Source organism: Brienomyrus brachyistius, chromosome 21, assembly GCF_023856365.1.
Source record: "Brienomyrus brachyistius isolate T26 chromosome 21, BBRACH_0.4, whole genome shotgun sequence".
Lineage (NCBI taxonomy): Eukaryota > Metazoa > Chordata > Actinopteri > Osteoglossiformes > Mormyridae > Brienomyrus > Brienomyrus brachyistius.
This window is the reverse complement of record NC_064553.1, coordinates 8200208-8221112: the sequence shown is the minus strand read 5'-3', so window position 1 is coordinate 8221112 and position 20905 is coordinate 8200208. Positions and strand designations below refer to the sequence as shown.

Here is a 20905-nt window from a genome sequence, read left to right as displayed (position 1 = left end):
CACGGGAGGATTCGGCCGCTGTCAGTTTTCTCGTCTGAAGACAAGCGTCGCTCTGTGGGCAGGCCTCCATTACACTTGTGCGTCTTCACCCGTCGTCAGAGGAGTCTTAATGCGACATTTGAGGCCCATAGGCAGGCAGACAGACAGGATGAAGGCCTCGCTCTCTCTCTCGCTCTCTCTCTCTCTCTGCCTGTCCCCCACTCTCTTTAAAGTGCGGTTAAAAGCAGGCGCCTCCGAGCCCTCAGAGGCAGCAGAGAGAGAAGCTGGGGGAGTTTGGGATGAGGACAGCCTCTGGATGGGGTTCAGGGTCCTTCCCGGCTGTAATTCCAGCCCAGGCTTTTGGAGCATACCTCCGGTCTGAGGGGAAGGATTTAATCTGGTTGGCAAACGTGGTTGGAGGGTGAGGGGGGCGCTGTATAGTTTGACTTGTTGCACCATAAGTGCAAACAGAGGCTGATCTGAGTAGGATCACCCGTTTGGGGACGCAGGATCAACTGCCAGATGTGCCGTCGCTCAGAAAGTTCAGCGGGTGTCGCGGTCAGCTCAACTCCTCACCTGATCTTCACCATTTATTATTTTATCTTTTCTTTAAAAGGCTGCTTGCACTTCTGTACCTTCTGCACATCTGCTCATCCATAGCTGAGCCTGTGAGCCTGTGATAAGAGGCCCCCCCTCCATAACCACTTCCCCTTCCACATGGAAACACTCTTTCCTGCCTGAAAGCAACTCTTCAGCGTAAACAAGGCACAGTCGCACCGCAGAGGCTCCTCCTCTCCGCCACCGGCATTCGCTACCTACGCGGTCGGGAGAACTTTGACATCAGGCAGAAGGTCAACAAGGCAGAACGCTCTGTTTGGGCCCAGAGAGGGGGGAGAGAGAAGCCGTCCGCTCAGCCCCCGAGATAGCGGGAGTTGGCTGCGATGAAAGAGCACAGCCGGCCGACCGCGGGACCCCCGCACCGAGCCCTGCCTGCCGGCGACCCCCTCCAGGCTGATTACACCTCCATGTGTCTGCTTACAGAGGAGTCTTATCAGAAGCTGGCCATGGACACTATGGAGGAGCTTGACTGGTGCCTGGACCAGCTGGAGACCATCCAGACCTACCGTTCTGTCAGCGAGATGGCTTCGAACAAGGTAGGGAGAACCTCGGAGACGAACCCGGCCCGTTTCAAACTCATCGCGAAACTCGTGAAGCAAGAATGCTGGTCAGAGTCGACACACGTGCGTCTGTTGGAGAATGAGAAAGTATTCAGTAGGTGTTCCGCTGTTTTTTGGGAGTTACAGCGTGGACAGTTTGCATAAGACTCTTTTCAAGCGGGACTAGCAGCTGACAGGAAAAAAATAGCGTGCCGGTGAGTTTTATTACAGTAAGAGGAAGCAGGAAACCAAGGCTGTCATTTGTATAATATTAAAGGTATCCCAAGAATCTGTCACTCTAAGAGAAATAAAGGAGGTGAATCTTCGTATTTAGCAGTGAGTGATGTCAGGTGTTAGAGGAATGGCTGTACTGTCTGGTCAGAAATGTTCAAGAACGTTCTGCATTAAGTATCAATGCAGGAGTTTGTCTGTAGCACATATGTGTTCGTTATTTAAGTCATCTGGCTCCTGGTTTCATTTTTTTTTTTAACTCAATGGTCATTTAGTTTGGGGAGAAGGAAGACATGAAACTTCTGAAAGAAGGTTTTCTTTTTTGAAAGTATGAAGGTCTGCTTTTTGATCACGCACATGGCTCGTGAAGAGCATGAAAAGGCAAATGGGAAATCGATGGCACTGCCAGGCAGTGGGACGCTTGTTTAATGAGTGCCGAATGAAAGCGTGACTGGTGCCAAACAAACCCGGCGTGCCTGGCTCCTCAGCTTTCCCATCCTCTCTGCCAGGCCCGAAAATCGAAACGGCAGCTGTTTAAAAGTGTGACTTGGATTTCCTGCCTTCTCCATTCCTGTTCTGCTAGACTACAATGGCATGAATCAAAAACTTTTTTTATTATTATTATTATTATGCGACGTCATCAGGACATAAAAGTAAGGAATTCAGCTCGACTCACTTCGGGAACAGGGCCAGAAGGCAACGTAATGGCTGGTCGAGTCTCTTGGCTTTAATGGACGTGCTGGGGCACGACTCGGCCTGTTGGAAGGTGCCCTGGTCTCTCGCTGTAAAAAAGAAAAAAAGGTAGCTTATACAGAACCCAGTGCTTTAGATTTAGTTATTCAGTCAAATCTGCACACTTGACTGTCACTCTTGGGTATATTAGCAGGGCAAAGAATCGTCCTGTTTGGCTTCAAAGGACTAAGTGACTTGTGTTTCTTCTAAGCTTTTATTTGAAGGGCTGCAGAGAAATCTAAGGTTCAAACGATCCTTAAATGGAGATACTTAAATTTAAATTATGGCGTTACATGTACCTTAGGATTCATCGTCATATTGTAAAGAAGCTGTTAGGTGCTGAAATAAGGGGAGACTGCATTGTGAGTTAATTAACACATACCAGCCTCGTTAGCGCACATTCCACAGAACTGTAGCTTCTCTATAGGCTGTTTTTGCAGGTTGACTTCCTTCCCATGCTGACGCTCCTGGACGTGTTTATGAAATTTCATCTGTCGTTATTCATCTCCTGTGACGTCTGTGGTTCATTTCTGTGCCAGTCATGAATGCTTCAAACCGGTTGACAGGATTTCTGTTGTAATTACCGGTAAAATGATTTTCAAAAGAATAGTGGTTTGATTTGTGCCAAGAGGCTGTATTGTTGCACTGTAGTTTAAACGTATTTAAAATTGTAAAACTTAAAATGTTAATGTCGCTTTGTGCTAGTAGTGTTTTGGTGTATGCACCTTTGTTCACATTTAAAAATGTAGTGTTCTGAAAAACAGATAAAGCCAAATGAGTTAAGGAGTATTGAACTTTTATAAATAGTCTAAAAGTTTTTATTTTGTGTGCGTGTGTTTTTTTCTGGCCAACTAAGCTGATCAAATGATTATTTTCCACATAACTATTCATATGCAAATGACCCTAAGTCTCCCCCCCCCTGTGGACAGTTTAAGCCATGAAGGAAAGCGCAGACAGACAGGTCACTGTGTTTTACGACCCCAAAACAAGACAACTAGCAGAAGAATTGCTCAAATTTTGCAATGCATAAGGCCCATCACAGGCTCCACCTGAGGTTGTGGTTGAGGGGGTGTGGTCGATGGGGGGGTGGAGCCGGGGGGCAGGAGGTGGATTTTGCCAGGAAATGGCTAGACACGCTGAGGAACTTAAGCCAACGGGGTGATAAAAGGGCGTGTGGCCTAAGGCAGTCACAGCTGAGTTAGACACACGAATGCACGGCTCTCTGAGTCACTATATCGTTCCCAGTCTTAGGCACAGAAGCATAGATCTCCTCAGGCACCAAGATTTCCATTGTCCCAGCCCTTGGGAAAGCCATCTCCATGTGTGGTACCGCATCTACCAGAATGGGACTGCACTGTCCCATGAAGAAACACAAAGTGTTTGGGATAAATTCCTCCCGGAGACAAGTGAGTTTTACCTAGTTGTGGAATGAGCTGGATTTTCGTTTAAAACTTTTGCTTTAAAGTTTGTTTGTGCTTTTCTGCAGCAGAAGAGCAGAATTAAGACTTTTAAACAGTTTCGGTTGTTGCGAGAAGATTATGTGGCCTTATTCACTATTGAGGGTGGTTTTGTGTAAAAAAAAAAAAAAAAAAGTTTGCTTTGCATTGTCAAAATGTCAAAATAGACTTGAAATAGTTTTTCTGTCTTAATTTTGTTTTTGACTGACTTGTTTGGGTAGGTTAATTTCCTTTTAGAGATTAAATGAAATAAAGGTTTTACATTCTCGGAGTATGATATGGGAGGGTGTGCTTACTTTTGAGTGTGGGACAGTTTTTCTTTGACTTTGCCCTCATTGTGTGAAAAGCCCAGCTCCTTTGTTATATGCACCTGACATGAGAGCAGTAATATTGTTCAGTACTTTGGTTACATCATGAGTGACATGAAAAATGCATTTAGAAAATGGGAGTTGTTTTTCTTTAATCTTCTTCCTTTGACACATTTCCGGATGAACGTATTCTTCCCTGCTCTAATTCAAGTCTAATGTAGGGGGAAAACCGGATAAAACAATTGTCTTGACGTATGAAAATACGATATCGAAAGCCAGAGAAAATAAAAGGATTGCACTGAATTTTCCAGCGTCTTATAGTAAATCCCGAATTGCTCATTAATTAGATAAGAGGTTCACCTGGAGGGCACGGTTTCTAGGCTTCGCTTCCAAATATTTTCAGACTTCCTCTCTTTTGGAAATTAAACTGGGATTTTCTTACTCGGTTCTGGTTGTTGTGGTAGTGGTGGTTGTGGTTGGATGTCAGAGACCCTCCTAGGCTGCACAGTGGAGCTCTGCTACCCTTTGGTTCCACACAATTCTTTAGTTTGGGAACAGAGAAGGATAACCGGCCGTCATAATCATAAACTTTCTCACAACTCTTAGCGCGACGTCAGCTAAGATGGAAAACATTTCTTTTTTAAAATTCAAGGAAAAAGCACCGCTTGAAATACAAATCAGATATTCAATATAAAAAAGGTATGGGGATAATTAAAATGATCCCGTTTAGATTCAGTTAATTACATAACGCAAGTTTAACTTGCGCGGTAGTTCTGAATGACGTGTACCTTCACCTCTGTGTATTTTTTCCCACGGGCGCGTTAATCTGTGCGGTGACACCGCCTGATTCGCACAATGGCTGGGATGGGAAGCGCCGGCAAAAAAGAGTCCGTGATTCACTAACGAGAGCAAACATTTGTGCTCCCTGTCCCATGACTGTTTCTTGCATCACGGCACCTCGCCTTCGCAAACGGATCCGCTTTGGATAAGGGCGAAGATCCCGTGCCGATTAATACAATGTGATGATTAATTGTGTGCATTTTGCATATTTAGGGCTTGAGGCTGATTTTAACGGGACCGAATAAAGCGCGTATCCTCGGCTGGGACAACAAACAGTTACACGGCCATGATTAGCAGGAAAAGCCTACGTTTAGTTATAAAGTTGGTCTGATTTTGGGCTCAGTGTAAGCGAAGTTTACGCACAGAGAATCTCCAGTCTTCGCCGTTTTACAGTAAATAGTAAGGATTTTTTACTTTGATTTATTCACATTTTAACATGCGATACTGTAATTGATTTGTGTTTATCAATAGCTATTTCCTGAAGCATTTTATGACTTTACATGTCGAAATTTATTTGATTCGGTCTGTCTGTTTAACTGGACACTGCAACAGACCCGGCACCTAAGGCAGGTCCTCTAAAGAGATGCCCTTGTTAACATGTGTAGGCCAGCTGATGCAATGACAGGATAGGGGGCTGTGTTCGCCCACAGTGGAGGGCAATCCCTTAACAGAAATGCCGTCGGTCGTGTAGACTTTTGTGTCTTCTGCCGCAGCCATAGGCTGTGTGATACTTCACGAAAATGCATATAAATATCAGCTGTAGAAATGAGCGATTTTTAACATCAATCTATTTCTTATTGGATCCTGCATGCAAAAATAATAATGCCCATTTCAAAAATGCAAAGATAGACTTCTAAAATTAATTAGTTTTATAGCGTATGTGTGCGTTTTTTCTGGTGAACGTGCGGGACTGATTCTTTTTTGTATTAAATCACGTATTTCTAATAAGTAAGTAGAAAAATGGGCAGGCCGCATCCCGAAAACGGCTCGGAAAGGGGGAACCTCACGGAGACAGCCTTGGCGCGTTACGTCACTCTGTTGCCATGGCATTCTCGCTGGCTGCGGCGGAGAGACTAGGGATGATGTCATCGTCAGAGATACAGTTGTCCTTAGCTGTCCGATGAAAGGGGGTAAAATGGCTGCTCAAATACAGTAGAAGACGGACGCAGGAGCGGAGGAGAGTCTCACGGGAGGCTGGGGGACTTCGTACAGCTTAACGACTTCTTGGTAAATTGTTGCGAATTATCCTTGTTCATGTGCTCATCTGTCATGAAAAGGGTTATTTGCTGGCCGGGGGAGTCCTCAGTAAATTTTGCAGTGGGCCCCCTGGCGTGAGGGGCCCCAAGGACGGTTGCCCCCCCCCCCCAATAAAATAAAAAAATAACTCATCAGCTACTGTGGACTCATCCATCTTTTAAAAAAAATAAAACAGCACTGTATTTTGAAGAAGTCCTAAATCAAAACACAATGCACAAATAGATACACATGATGTTTAAAAGAAAAAAATGATGGAAAAAATGGTTCACACTAATTTATATCCTATAGCTGCCAAATTAAGCATTCCAAAATGTTGTTGAAATGCAGATTGCTCTCATGATTGTAATTACTATAAATGAAATGACCGTGGTACAATTTATTTTATTTTCGTTTTAAGTGCCTTAATTATGTAAATGTTTCCAATGAGGAAACAAAGGTAAGAGATGAAAGCTCAGCGAGGCAGGTGTCCTAAAAAGATCCTTTCTAATTGGCCGGCACAGAGCTGCAGTGCCTGGGCATCCTGCGGCCGCTTTGCATAACTAAGCAGGGGGCTTCCTCCATTTTCTGTCAAATCATGCGCGCTGTGCAGTGATGTTGCTGGGGATGGCAGGATAGAAAGGGAGAGAGAGAGGGGGATGAGAGAGAGGAGGGAGACTTGCAGCTCAGTGTGCATTGGAAGAGGACTAATCCATAGAAGGAAGCTCCCCCCAGTACCAACTCCCCCCACCTTCTAGCAGCAGAGCATCCTGGATTTTTTTTTCCCTCCTCCATAATTCATCAGATTTCAGAGCTGCCTTTGCTGCATCGGAGCCGTCCGGCTGGATTTCCGCGCAACGCTCCTGGCTCGGTCACTCGGACCCTTAGCCTCCCCCCCCCCCCCCGCTCTCCATCGGTCCCTCCTGCCTGCTTGCCTCACGCCCCGCCTGATCTCTCCATCCCGTATTTTTTGGGGGCGCTACAGGGAAAAATCTGACGACCCCTCGCCATGGAGATGGGGCATGCGAGCGAAACGCCGGCGGACGCGGACTGCGGAACGATCGCACTCGGATCCGGGTGCTTCCAGAATTATTGAACCCACGGGACCAGAGTGAGGATACGGTTGAAGGGGGGATTTCACTAGAGGAATCCCGCTTGTGCTTTCTGGTGTGGAAAAGAGCTGCTGGCTTTTGCTACATCGGAGTCCAAAATGCCTGAGGCTAATTACCTGCTATCCGTGTCCTGGGGTTACATTAAGGTGTGTAAATGGACGACCGTCTATCGCTAATGAATTAGGAGCTTGGAACTCTTTGTGTATGGGGAGAGGGTGGGGGGGGGGGGGAAGATGTGGATTTTGTCAGCCATGGGACTTGATGTTTGTTACAATGTCTATGCTGTTGGAACTTCATGCTCGTCGAGGAGTCTGGGGGCCGCATCCTGAAAGGATTTTGAGGCTGTAAAGGATGAAATTCTGCATGAGAGAAGCATGAGAGACGAGCTTTCTTTATGCTACATTTGCGGTGTTTTCGCGCAGTTGCCCTGATTCGGAATCTGGCTGCAGACTGGTGTAGCTCTCCATGCCCGAGTGTGATTATGGGAGAAAACGAGGCATTCGTTCATCTGCGTGGACCGTTATGTGCTTGATTGCACTAATAGCGCTCCAACAACTGAGCCCCGGTGTAGTGAAAATGGCAGAGCTCATGCTCACCCATGGGGGTCCATCTGAAATGAAATGCTGTGTCTGTCATGTAGGCTCTTCTAGATGGGCACAATGTGTGCTAATTGCATCTCTCTGCCATCTTTTCCCCAGTTCAAGAGGATGTTGAACCGGGAGCTGACCCACCTGTCGGAAATGAGCCGATCCGGGAACCAGGTGTCTGAGTTCATCTCCAACACCTTCCTAGGTAAACGATGGTGGCGGGCATCACAAGACCCACTGCGGCGGTGCAGGGGAGCGCTGGGGGCGGGGGCGGGGGGGTGGGGGGGATGCAGCCAGAACAGTTTCGTCGCAGAGCAGACTGCCGCTGTGTTTTCTCCCGTCGGAACAGCTCTACGCTTTATGGTGACAGTTCGGTATTTTCGGATGCGCCAGAGAGGTGACAAGAGAGTCCAGCGGCGGGCGGGAGTGTCGTGTCTCCAGTTGTCTGGTCCAATCCCAAAGAGCCACACATGTAGCCTGCCCCCCCCCACACCCCCGCAAGGTTTATGACACACTTGCCATCTCTACTTCTCAAATAATCACATATATTTATAGCTTTGAGTTTTACTGAAGCTAGATCCTTATAGTGTTGGGGTAGGGCTTTGGGGGGGTGGGGGTGTCATAGGTGTTTTGCACTTCAATCCAGCCAAATTCTGTTTGCTTTTATTGGTGTTGTGGTGGGGGGGGTTGAGAGGTATTGGGGGGGGGGTTTGAGCATCATGCCGCAGGAGCATAGCTGCTCCACACCTCACCCCCAAATCCCCAATTGGCGCAAGTATGCAGACACCATCTTGGCTTGCCCTGCAGCGTAACCTTTTCGGCCTCCTTGAAATGCGACATCGCATGTCTGAGGCGTCGCAACTGCTGGGAATGGATGTTAAAAAGGGCGTATGACGAAATCAAAATCCAGACGGGTGCAAACATCGCTGGTCCGCGAGCAGAGCATCCCTGCGCATAAAATTATGTGGGGGAAAAAAAACAACAGTGGAACATGGGAGGTTTACGAGGGGGGTCCGATCCCCCCCCCCCCCCCCCCCCCACAAATGAGACAGCTGCGTGAATAATTCATGAGTGGCGTCAGCTGTTCAGGACACGTGAGATGGTGTGCCAGGAAACCCGCATCTGCAATAAAACAACACCCACTGAGACACAGTCGCGGAACACCCTAAAATGGTTGCCTCCACATTTCGGCTACTGGGGGGGAGGGTCTTTTCTCCACAGAGTGCGGCCTCTGCACTCAGTCTATTAGATATCAAGCCCCCTTTTCAGATACCCTAGATTCCGCCGAATTCAAGGACTCGGCAATGAGGTAATAATCCAGATTAATCTTCCACTGATGATGCTAATGAATAATTAGCCATTTCTCTACTGCGCTCCGAAATGAAATGCCGTAGTTGTGTCGTTCTGTCACCGAGACGTTTCATTGCTGATATCTTTGATCCAGCTGGAGGGGAGAGAAATCGCCGTCACTTGAATTAGTGCCACGGTAACTGAATGTCCTTTGGTGGGGAGGGGGTATCGCAGATTAAATAGCACCTGAGATTTGAATTCCAGTCAAGAAATACCCGCAGCAGCCACTGCGGCGTTAAAGGTCACGTTCTTGCAGTGTCCCCCCCCCCCCCCCCCCACCCACAGCAAATTGTGCTCGATATTATATTAAAAAAAAAAGATTATCTTTGAGATGTCAAGTAGGGCTTCCACCCTATAGGGGAATCTGCCCCCTTGAACAGCTCGATCCAGGATGCACAAGCGCGTTTAAGCGTTTTCTTGAGGGGCAAACAACTCTTGACGTTGCCAAGAGAAATGGGAGATACCCAAAGACAGACCCCATGATCAGAGTCTTTCGACTCGGGACCCTTGATTTTTCTTCTCACCAAATGAAGATTTTGAAATTGGATATTAGATTTGGAATCTGAGCAGTCTTAGAGGGATCGTGGACTTTGCCATTTTAATTGGCACAGACCTTTATGCCAGCCGCATGGCGGGATATTTTGTATTCTGTGCTTTTGCTCTTTTCCGTTTCCTGACATTTGTGGGAGGGGGGCGTTGTTTGTTTGTGCGGATATAATATCTCCGAAGAAGCTTTGAATTAAAAAGCTGAACCAGTCTTTTTTTTTTTTTTTTATTTCGTCCCTTCTCTCTCCAGACAAGCAGAACGACGTGGAGATCCCATCTCCCACGTCCAAAACGCGGGAGAAGAAGAAGAAGCAGCAGCTGATGACCCAGATCAGTGGGGTGAAGAAGGTGACGCATGGCCCCAACGTCTCCAACTGCGGCATCCCTCGCTTTGGAGTTAAAACTGACAAGGAGGAGCAGCTCTCAAAGGTAGCGTCCTCACCTTTAAACAACACAGTTCATCATTGGTTGAGAGAATACCTAATGCCCCAATCAGCTTTTCCCTTTTGATGTTGTTGCTAAGTGCTATACAAAAATAAACTGAATTACATTGAATGGAATTAGTGTTGGTCTGACTGTGGATCTCCTTACAGAAGACACTAACTCTTGCCCTTTCTGCTTTCTCCAGGAGCTGGAGGACCTGAACAAGTGGGGCCTCAACATTTTCAAAGTATCCGAGTACTCCAACAACAAGCCACTCACATGCATCATGTACGCCATCTTTCAGGTCAGTGCATTCGTCTTAGTTTCTTTTCTCTCTCTGCACCATATATGTACTTTATCTCGCATATAATGATTAATATAAAAAACATGCAATCTCCCACTATAGTAATTCTAGAAGACCGGTACCTAGTGTATGTATTTCCCAGATAAAGGGACATTCCAGACATCTAATTTGGTTCTCACACCCTGTCATTTTCACACAATGGTATAATTGTCTCTCTCCCAAAGTAATGATATTTTTACTTTTGCAGGAAAGGGACTTGATGAAGACGTTTAAGATCCCCGTTGACACATTTGTGACCTTCATGATGACGTTAGAAGAACACTACCACTCTGACGTGGCTTACCACAATAGCCTGCATGCGGCCGACGTGGCCCAATCCACACACATCCTCCTCTCCACACCAGCTCTAGATGTAAGCACCCTTGTTCCCGACGCACTTTCCCTCAGACCTCCATCACGTCGCTCTTTTCACCACCTCTAGCCTCCAGATTATGCAGAATGTATGATGCTGACCCTAGAGTGTTTTTCATGTGGATGTTTCACGTCTTTAGTTTCATATTTATTTATGCAAGGTCTGCTAGTCTGGTGGAGATTTAGCACATGCTCTGTAAGGAAGGCAATGCTTTTCACTCACTGTCTATCTCTGCCTATTTTCTATGATTCCTACTGAAGTTTCTCAAGAAATGTCCAGAGTCCAGTGGGATAAGTCCAGTGAGACAAACTGTACCATTTACTCATATGACTAACCTCCCTCTGCACCTTATGCTGACAGGCCGTCTTCACAGACCTGGAAATCCTTGCCGCCATCTTTGCCGCAGCCATCCATGATGTTGACCACCCAGGAGTCTCCAATCAATTTCTAATCAACACCAGTGAGTGTTTCCTCCTTTCCTTGCAGTACTGGGAGAGATCAGGCCGGGCCTCTTATCTCAGGCATGAGGACGGGCGCCGTTTGTGATTGGTGTTGGACGCTGTCTCTTACCTCGCTGCCCTGTTTGTGATTGGTGTTGGGCTCTGTCTCTTACCTCGCTGCCCTGTTTGTGATTGGTGTTGGGCTCTGTCTCTTACCTCGCTGCCCTGTTTGTATGTAGATTCAGAGCTGGCCCTCATGTACAACGACGAGTCGGTCCTGGAGAACCACCACCTGGCTGTGGGGTTCAAGCTGCTACAGGAAGAGCACTGCGACATTTTCCAGAACCTCAACAAGAAGCAGCGGCAGTCTCTGCGGAAGATGGTCATTGACATGGTAAGGAGGCCGACTCGCGGACGCAGTGTAGTTCACAGGTACGGTACCCAAGAAACGGAACTGAGAAGCAGGCTTCCTGTAACTCTCCCTCCAGGTGCTGGCGACTGACATGTCCAAGCATATGAGCTTACTGGCAGACCTGAAAACCATGGTCGAGACCAAGAAGGTGACCAGCTCTGGAGTGCTGCTGCTGGACAACTACACGGACAGGATACAGGTGAGGTTCCACCACCTCAGATGGTAACTAGACAGCCAGAAAAAAAGGTGTTTGCAAAGTAATTAGTTATGAAGTCATGTCTGGGGTAACCTAACAAGGTACTCTTGTCGTCTGGATGGCAAACAGGTCCTCCGCAACATGGTTCACTGCGCGGACTTGAGCAATCCCACCAAGTCCCTGGAACTGTATCGACAGTGGACGGATCGAATTATGGACGAGTTCTTCCATCAGGGGGACAAGGAGCGGGAACGGGGCATGGAGATCAGCCCCATGTGCGACAAACACACAGCATCTGTGGAGAAGTCCCAGGTGAGTGTTACCGGCGTTGCCAGAATTTCGCTTAGTTCACGACTAAATCTTTGGAGGTGTGGCCTTCTTGGCTTGCTAGTTCGGAGTCCATCTTCTATTGTGTGATTGGGTTGGACCTTTCTCACAGGTGGGCTTCATCGACTACATTGTGCACCCTCTCTGGGAGACCTGGGCAGATTTGGTACACCCAGACGCACAGGATATCTTGGACACGTTGGAAGACAACAGGAACTGGTACCAAAGCATGATCCCTCAGAGTCCGTCGCCGCCGTTTTACGAGCAAGATAAAGGCGCTGGCAACGGAGACAAGTTCCAGTTCGAGCTGACACTGGAGGAGGAAGACTCAGAGGGCACGGAGCGGGACGAGCAGAGTCAGGGGGAGGACAGCCCAAGCGGGACACGCTCTTCCCCGGTATACTGTGATGACCCAGGGGCCGAGGAGGACCCCCCAGAGCCCACACACATCGAGATCATCACACAGGACGCGTCACCCGTCGACACGTAGCCTCTCTCTCGTGCCTCAACCGTGGCGCTGCCGTCGACGTTGGCAGATTCGGCCATGAGGAAGAATCCTACGGTGACGCTTTTTAGAAGCCTGGGTTTTGACTTTGGCTGGACCGGAGCGGTTTTCTGGGGTCGGGAATGGGCGGCGTCTGTGGAGTCATGAAGGATTTCTCGGGAAATTGCTGCAGTCACTTGGAACTGGTTGACAGCCCATGCCATGTGACATTGAGCTGGGAGTAATGAAGGATTAAGACCGTTCAGGAACCCTTAGTGGACTCGCATTGTGTTGCTGACACTACTGAGAGATTTTTCGCAACGTGTGTCCCTTTTTTGTAATGGGATGTCATAAGGTAGCTTATGAACTACTGATATACAAGTATTTGTACTGCACACAGTTTACTCTTTTCTGTCATGTTCGTCTAAAGACTATGTGTGCCTTTTTTACAGTTGTCTTTTTACGATTTTTTTAATTTATTGAACACAGTCAATGTTTAAGGATGTTTTTAACTGAAGGCTCAAAAGCAGAATATTTTGTTTCTCGGATAAAGAGAGAATACAAGTCTTCCTTATTGCTGATTTTGGGCAATATCTAAGCTAATACACACTGGCTTTCTGGATGAACTTTCAACGAAACGATTTATTCTCGCAGAAGCTTTCGGGCGTATTTGTATAACAGTCATGGGAGATGGAAACGGAGGGGGGGGCAAATGGACATGTTTTAACATGAGCACAATTCTTTAAGTTTATTATTATTTTTTTACTGGGACTGATAATTTTCTGGGTGTTCATATACAAATTTTGATTTCAAGGCAGAAGAGCAGAGTACTGACGGTGTACATGGTATAATTTAGTCTCTATTTTCCAACTGTTCAACGCATAATTTTATTTTCCTTTAGTCTTTTTCCATTTACTTTGCCCCCTGGTTATACCAGCTCAGATGCAGATGAATTGGGTATTAAATACCAAGATGTTAGCAATTTTGGCAGCGTAGACTTTACCCCAAAGTTGAGTAAAAAGGAAGTTTAGACCCCTCCAAATTCCTTCTTCGTCTTTCAGTCTGCAGCAGTTTTGCACATTTGACAGTTGTCAGTCAGCCCAAGGAGTAATAATCTTCTGGCAACTGAGGATTTTGAATGCAAGGAAATATTTTGGGCTCCCAAGGAAATAATATCCATCCATCCATCCATCAATTTTCCAAACCGCTTATCCTACTCGGTCACGGGGGGTCCGGAGCCTGGAAATAATATCTAATTATATAATATGCAACTGTAAAACAAAATATCTAGGCCGCACAGTTTGCCCATAACTTGCAACGTGATATTGCAATTAGGTTTTTCATGATTTACTTTTAGGGTGATTTAATATTTTTCGTAGTATCTGTGCGATTGAAACTGAAGCGTAACCAAAAATGCTATTATCTTTGCTTACTCACGGCATGGTGTTTCAGGTTTTTCAAAATGGGTTCTTTTTTGGAAAAGAATGCTCAAAAGATTGTTCCCTGGGAAAAGCTGACCCCCCCCCCCCCCCCCCCCCCCCAGGGACTGTATTTCACTGAATACTCCGTGAAGCAGAACAGTTCTTTTTGGCGAGTTCTCTTCTTTATGTCGGATGCGGTTGCCAGAATTTCGTTTTTCTGAAAGCTGTACACTTAACGCCGTATTGTCTTCTGCTCTGAGATGGGTGTGCATCGAGGTAGGCTGAAATGGAAGCGTTCAAGGAACGTGACTCCCAGAACATTGTCTCTGTCCGTGTGTGTGTGTGTGCGTGCGTGCGTGTGAGAGAGAGAAAAGTGCTTGTTTCTTCATGTTTGGAGACGGTGACTTTAGCCACTCTGCCTCTCCTCCTTGCACCTGAGCCTATGTTGGGTCATTTGCTGTTTATAACAGTGTATTTAATACTTTTTCCTTGTAAATAAAACGATGTTTCTTGTAAATTTTTATTTTTAATTTATATGCACTAACGTCACCTAAAAAGATGGTGACGTTAACATGTGGAAGGCTCTTAGTTAGAGTCTTTTTAATAGTTATATATTTTTTTTTTCTTTTTTTGTTTGTTTTCTTTGTTTTTTTTTTTTAAATATTGCACAACATTCGAGTGCCCTGAACAGTAGCTAAAAGAGACATACTCAACCCATAGGATGCAAAAGATGTGTAACCCTGCTGACAAATGTACAAACTGGCAAGAAATAGAGAAAAAAAAAATGCTGTGCAATTGGTACTGCTCATAGGATGATTGTAAAGCCTTAACCCCTAACTAAACAAACAGCTAAGCGTTATGAATTCAGATCGCTGTTCATCTTGAACAAAGCTCATTAGCTCATTATAGCGTGACGAACATCAATACACAGCTTAGTCCATAACGGGGAAAAAAAAAATGTAATTTAAATGAAAATGTTGGTGGCATGTTTCAATTACTATAAACACCAATGTGAATTGATATGACACAAATTGTGATCTCGTAATTCTTGTGCTAATGTGAACTATTTTCTGACCAGATGTGTTAGCAGTTTTAAAAATCAAGTTGTCTGTTTAACATCATAACCTATGTTTAAGCTTTGGGTCCAAATAGTATCCAAATGGTTTTCCAGAATAGCACTATCTGCATGACCAATGGGTTTGTATGTCTGTTGAACACTGCGTTGTTCCAGGTGGTTATTTTAATGTTTTTTCCAAATGTTTCACACAATGTATGGTATAGTATTGTATATTGTGTTCTACACAATCTTAAATACTTTTTCAACAAAGTTATTAAAAAGGAAGCATGACTATATCGCTGTTCGATGTGACGTGTTTTCTTTTAACCGTCTTTTATTGCCTCAGATTAAATTTGGCCTGAATTATGTCCTGGGTTTTGGGTTCTGCTTTAATCAGCTTGAAATCTTAGACGATTTCCTGGAAAAAAAAATGGAGTTACCATGCAAAAGAACTGGGCACTGTCAGCTCGACCATCTTTCGATGCAACTTTCAACCCTTCACCTAGTTTTTTGTTTATTCGCTTGTGCAACAGGAATGAAAACAGGAAACAGAGATCTCCCCTTAGATCACTTCTTCTGAAAATTCTGTGCAGTCAGTAAGGTACTGATACTATCGGATCGTGACGCCCAAATGGGGGGCAGGGTGGGATATGTAAACTACCAAATTACGTGTGATGACGAAAGCAGGCATGCAGGCCACTGTAGAGTCTCCACGGGACATGCCTAATCCGACCAAAAATAAACAGGACCCCTTCGAAGTCCCATTCGAGCGGATGGGTCATGTATGGATAAAAACACTGGTTTCCGTTTCCCAGTAAGAATGGGACACAAGCCAAGAGATATAGCTGGCAAACGAAGAGCCAAGCGGGGACAGCTGGACTGGAATTTTTATTCGCTTCTGCTCCGTTTGGTCCAAATAGCATCCAAACGCTTCGCTGGCTAAATCCGTACTTCTGCCAACCAATCTGATAGGCTGTTTGTTCACCTTCCACCGTCCTATCCTGGAGCCCATCCCCGGTATATGTCATCCGAGCCGTGTTGTCTCCAAATGCTTCGACGGTCGATGAAAACCTGAGATCTCTGGTCCTCGTGTTTCTCCCGGGGCTAGAAGTTGTGTAAGAGAGGCTGTTGAAAAAGGACACTTCGCCCCCTCTTAGGCAGGCAGGTCTGGGATGGAGATTTCAGCCCTGGGTGCATGGCGATGTGGGCCAGCTCTTTTCCATCCCGGTGGGGAGCTGTGAGTTGCTAAGCGATCGGAAAAGTCTGTTGTTAAAACACAGCGGCTTATGGTGACAGGGTTACTGACGTCAATGCCACAGTGGGAGGGTGAAATTAAAGCCATCCGCGGAATGTCCATGTGCAAACCATAAACATTCGGTTCAGGGCGCCTCCACTTGACTGGCAAGTGTCCTATTTGTGTGGAGAGCATATAGCGTTCTGAACACCACGTTATGTCTATACAAATGTATATACACGACCTTTGAGGTTCCCACATTGATCGAATTTGTTTGTCCTTTGCAAATAAAAAAAAATACAACCATGAATCAGAATAAAAAATTATGTTCCTAAAATTTTATTCTGCAGAAAGAGTACTCTATAAAAAACACATAGGAAGAGCATGATTCTCTTCAAATGCAACCATAAACCGGTCATGTGACTTCAAGCAGTTCTATTTTTGCTGCTGGCTAATTAGCAGATAAGATTGGGTGTATGTTTTTCACACACAGAGGCGAGAATCCGGCCAAAGAGAGTCCCTTCTGCTCAAAATAGTGTTACTTTGGCGGTGGGTTCATCCGCTAAGAACGATTCTTCCAAGACAAAATATGCCCATATGTTAAAATCTTTCTTGACGGTGGCCATGTTTAATTCAGACGCATTTCCCCAAGACCGTTTGCGCCTTGCGGTTGCCCGCCTCCCGCCAGGGAGAAGAGCCAGGTGCCTTGCTTGAGGATCTGCTGAGGAAGAGGAAATCTTAGGAAATGAAAGTCCGAGTGCCACCGCCCCTGCGAAACCCCCGCCTGCCGTTTCTCTAGAAAAAGGGATAATATCAGGACATTTCAGATTTTTATCCCAAACTCACCTGTGCGACAGAGCATGTAAGCGATCAGTGCGTTATAAGACGTGAAAGCGTGCATGGTAGCACAACATCTCCAAGAGTCACGTGGACTGATCCAAAATAGCCCAGATTTAGCATTTCTGTAAACAGGATCAGGCATGCTGCTGAATATTCAGTATCCACCACTGAGCTTAACGCTGAGCTTAAACTGCCTGCATTGCCGCATGGCGGAAAGACATCGCTCCGCGTCGCATAGCCGGTATAATGACACATCTTGCTCAAAGTCAACCATGATCTCTTTTGCGCACAAAATAACCCCTTTTCTCCTCCCTGAAACTCATCAGTCCCTTATTTTCTGGACCTTGCATCTAACGAGAGCCCCAACCTTGCCTGAAGGGAACACGTCGCAATGACAATTAACCTACACCGTTTGATATGATCTGTTTCCCTTAGAACCTGTTTTTTTTTTTTTTCCTCGAATGAACGCATGGCTGGAGCGTGGTTGCTTTTTCCCCGTCGCATTTTTTTACCTTCAAGCAATCTTACGGTATTGTGACGTGGGTAACACTGGCTGCTGAAAGGGGTTCATTGCTCCGGGTCGGACTCTGAGGACACAGTGGGAAACGACAGTACGGGGATCATTTCAGCGTGAACTCAGCCGAGGACTGGGGTTTAGACGAAGTCTCTCTCTTCCCCGTTTCCTGGACTCTGAAAAGCCCCGTAGCTGGTTTAGCTCTGAGTGCCCCTGAACGCCGGGCCGTTGGCTTCTGAACCCAGTGTAGATGGGATCATTCCGTGTTGTCAATCACACACTGCACGTTTGACAGCATGTGCTAATACAGGTTTGGTGCTGGAACCTAGGGGATGGGCGGCCACTGGCATCTGTACTGGTATCAATGGTAAAAGCTGTCAAATGTGGACTGGGGAGCCATCGACCCCACACTAATCCCGCCCACGTCGAGTCAACCCGAATATCTCACCAATATCATCCTAAAACAGGTTTTACGCACCTTATTATGGGATGGGGTGTTTCAGCATAGATAAAGCAAGCACATTTTCTCGACCTTGTTGATGCCATACTGCATACGTGATACAAACTGACTGGACGTGTCAGGCTCAACAAATCAGCCGCATCTAGATATGTGTGGAAAGCCCAGCAGGCAATGTACCGTTTCAGAAAATCACCAATCACGTCAAAATAACCAAGAAGGAAAGTAAAGAGGTACTAATAGGATCAATGCTTATTTGTTCATTCTGTTCTATTTGCATTTAATTTGAGCACCTGAAGTCATTTACTCTATGATGTAGGCAGGAGGCCGGTTACCTATTAGCAAGCTCTCTGTTCTCATTGTAGCATTATTAGAAACGTTAGTGATGCTCGTATATTATTAGCCATCACAATGGGTGTTATGGCACCGGAGAAAGATCAAAGGATATTTGTTCTGACGTATGAATACCTCCGAAAGACTGGTAAATGTATTTGTTTAATCTGTTATTTAGACGTTGTCTTAAATTTGTGAGTTTAGTTGTTGACCTTAAGCATTTCAGTCACGTTCCTGCAATACTCCGGCTACAATTGAACTAGATGATAATTAGCTAGATTCATGTGTCATCGAAGTAACATGGTTTCATCTGTAACTTCATCTACTTCAGAAGTTGGATTCTTTTATCTGTTTAAAAATGTTAAGTTATAATAGATAACTGTGTATTTGACATTATGGTCATTATACTCATTAGTGTGATTTTCATGAAGGAGTTATTAGTCAGTAGTTTATTGGGTGAGCATACAGGTAGCTAGGATAACCTGGATATGATGGAGGGCACCGTTTCCCAATCCGGTCCTCGAGTCCCCAAAGTCGGCCCATGTTTTTGCTCCCTCCCAGCTGGATCTGTGGGCCCACAAGGATCGGATTGGGAAACACTGATGTAGATCACAGAAGACACTGATATGATCCTACAGCCTAGAAATAATGGGGCAAAACATCTGACTCCTGGAAAAAAATATTTAGCGGTTTGTTCCAGTCAGTCACTCAGAAGTGTAGTGCTCTACTGCCGGCATTCTTCCTACATACAGCGTCGTTTTGAGACTGTGGTTAAAAATGTTTAGCTGATGTATTACTGTCCCTATTTCCTCATAGATCCTTAAAGTTTCAGGCATCATAAAGGCTCCCAACTTTGCGGCTCTGCAAAGTCTACTTCTGTGCTGTCTAGTTGATGTCATTGCGTCACAACGGGTTTTTTATTTTTCTTTTCTTTTTGCCCTTAGAGAAGAGGCTGATTAATTTAAGCAAGCACTTCTGACCACCGTTACTTTTAACCGGTTATAACTTTCCTCTTTCAGGTAGAGGGAGTCATCGTAACGATACCCTAGCGGTCCATTTGACACGCTGCGCAAGTGAGACGTCTATTAAATATATACCAGCAATACATTGACCAAGTTATATATGTAGATGATAAAAAAAACAACCGTTGGGATGAGCGGCACGACCAAATTTGAGCGGTGGCCACATACTTTGCATTCAGTCGAGGAACTGGAGAATGGTGGTTGCCATGACAACCGTGCAAAGGCTGTAGATCTCACTTGAATGCATCTCAAGGGATGTATCTGCTAATACAGGTTTTTTTTGTATTTTAGGGGGTTGCCGTATGTGTTAGCTCACTTATTGGTGCAAAGTCTTCTATGAATAAATTGTATGAAATTATTCGGCACACAATGATCCGTATTGTCCTGGTAATTGCATTTTTGTTAGTGTGATTCTCTGTACTGTTAGAGGCAGAAAAGGGTGCCACTACCCGGAAATTTCCACAATTTGTTTGAGTCTTTATTTTTACCAAACATACAATTTCCAACCATTATTAATCTCACTGGGTTTGTTGTAATAATTCTCGCATGTAAATGTTCACAATGGCTAGCAGAGTGCTCTGGAGACCAAATAACGGCCTGCCCCCCCAGGGGTAGTGGTGGCGATGGCGTAGGCCTGGTGGGGATGGTGGGGGCGCACTAGTCACAGTGGTAAGGGATGGGATTCCTCCAGAGCCTCAGGCGGAGAGGACAGCGCCGGCAGATGGTCCTGCCGCGTTGGCAGGCCGCCGTGTGACTCACCCTCGAGACGACTGGGAGAGGAAGCCTCCTCATAGGGGACCGTGACCCCCCCCCCCCCCCCCAGCATGTCATTTTATTTCATTTCAGATTTTTTTCTCGCGTGCAAAGGTGGATGTGGCCTGCAGATGCGCCGATGGGAGTCTCTACCATGCCAAAGTGGGCTGTATGATGAGAGTGGGAAAGCCCACATGCTCAAAGCAGATTCTAACTAACCCGCATTTAGGGCGGGCTGGACAGAGGGTGTTGGGAAACACACCAGGATATTACCATAGTCTCCCGTTCCTGTGATTTTACTCAGCCGCAGACTATGACTTTTGGAATAAAAGGTAACGGATAGTTTTAACAGATCCGCCGTGCCTGGACCCGAATGAGACCTTCAAAGGAAAGTGGCCTCACCCCGCTGTCAGCTTTGAGCTTCGAAACGAGGGGATCCTGTTTTTTTCGTCGCCCCCCCCGGCCTTTTCCAGACAGACCACCCCCCACAGCTCCCGCCTTCTTAAGGAAGGGTTGGGATCGAGTCGCCGGTTCATCGCATAACCTGTCGCGCCCCCCCCGTTTGTTTGCGTCTGCCGCCACTTCCGGCTGACATTGTTGCCTTTAATCAAGGAGCTTGTCAGCGCCCGCTCAGGTTTCTGACGGAGTGTTGGCGGGGGGGGGGCATGGTGTAATGGGCGCAGAAAATCATCAAACACTGACTGGCTTATTTTCCACAGCTTTATCTGATTCTTAAGGGGTTTC

General features: G+C 46.0%; 1 protein-coding gene across 4 annotated transcripts in view; it reads left to right on the top strand.

Annotated features, from left to right (window-relative positions):
• The window catches only part of LOC125716486 (cAMP-specific 3',5'-cyclic phosphodiesterase 4B-like), an 81834-nt gene extending 68730 nt beyond the window's left edge, over positions 1-13104 (top strand). For 3 of the 4 annotated variants that reach the window (XM_048988810.1, XM_048988811.1, XM_048988812.1), the window contains 10 exons: positions 1021-1133; positions 7748-7841; positions 9783-9961; positions 10161-10259; positions 10507-10671; positions 11032-11131; positions 11351-11505; positions 11600-11722; positions 11849-12031; positions 12159-13104. In XM_048988810.1, the coding sequence (XP_048844767.1) occupies positions 1021-1133; positions 7748-7841; positions 9783-9961; positions 10161-10259; positions 10507-10671; positions 11032-11131; positions 11351-11505; positions 11600-11722; positions 11849-12031; positions 12159-12536 (1589 nt within the window). In that variant the 3' untranslated portion in view covers positions 12537-13104. Of the gene's footprint in view, positions 1-1020; positions 1134-6105; positions 7196-7747; positions 7842-9782; positions 9962-10160; positions 10260-10506; positions 10672-11031; positions 11132-11350; positions 11506-11599; positions 11723-11848; positions 12032-12158 lie in introns of those variants that run through there. The other variant, XM_048988813.1, reaches the window with a different exon arrangement.
• The last annotated feature ends 7801 nt before the right edge of the window (positions 13105-20905 follow it).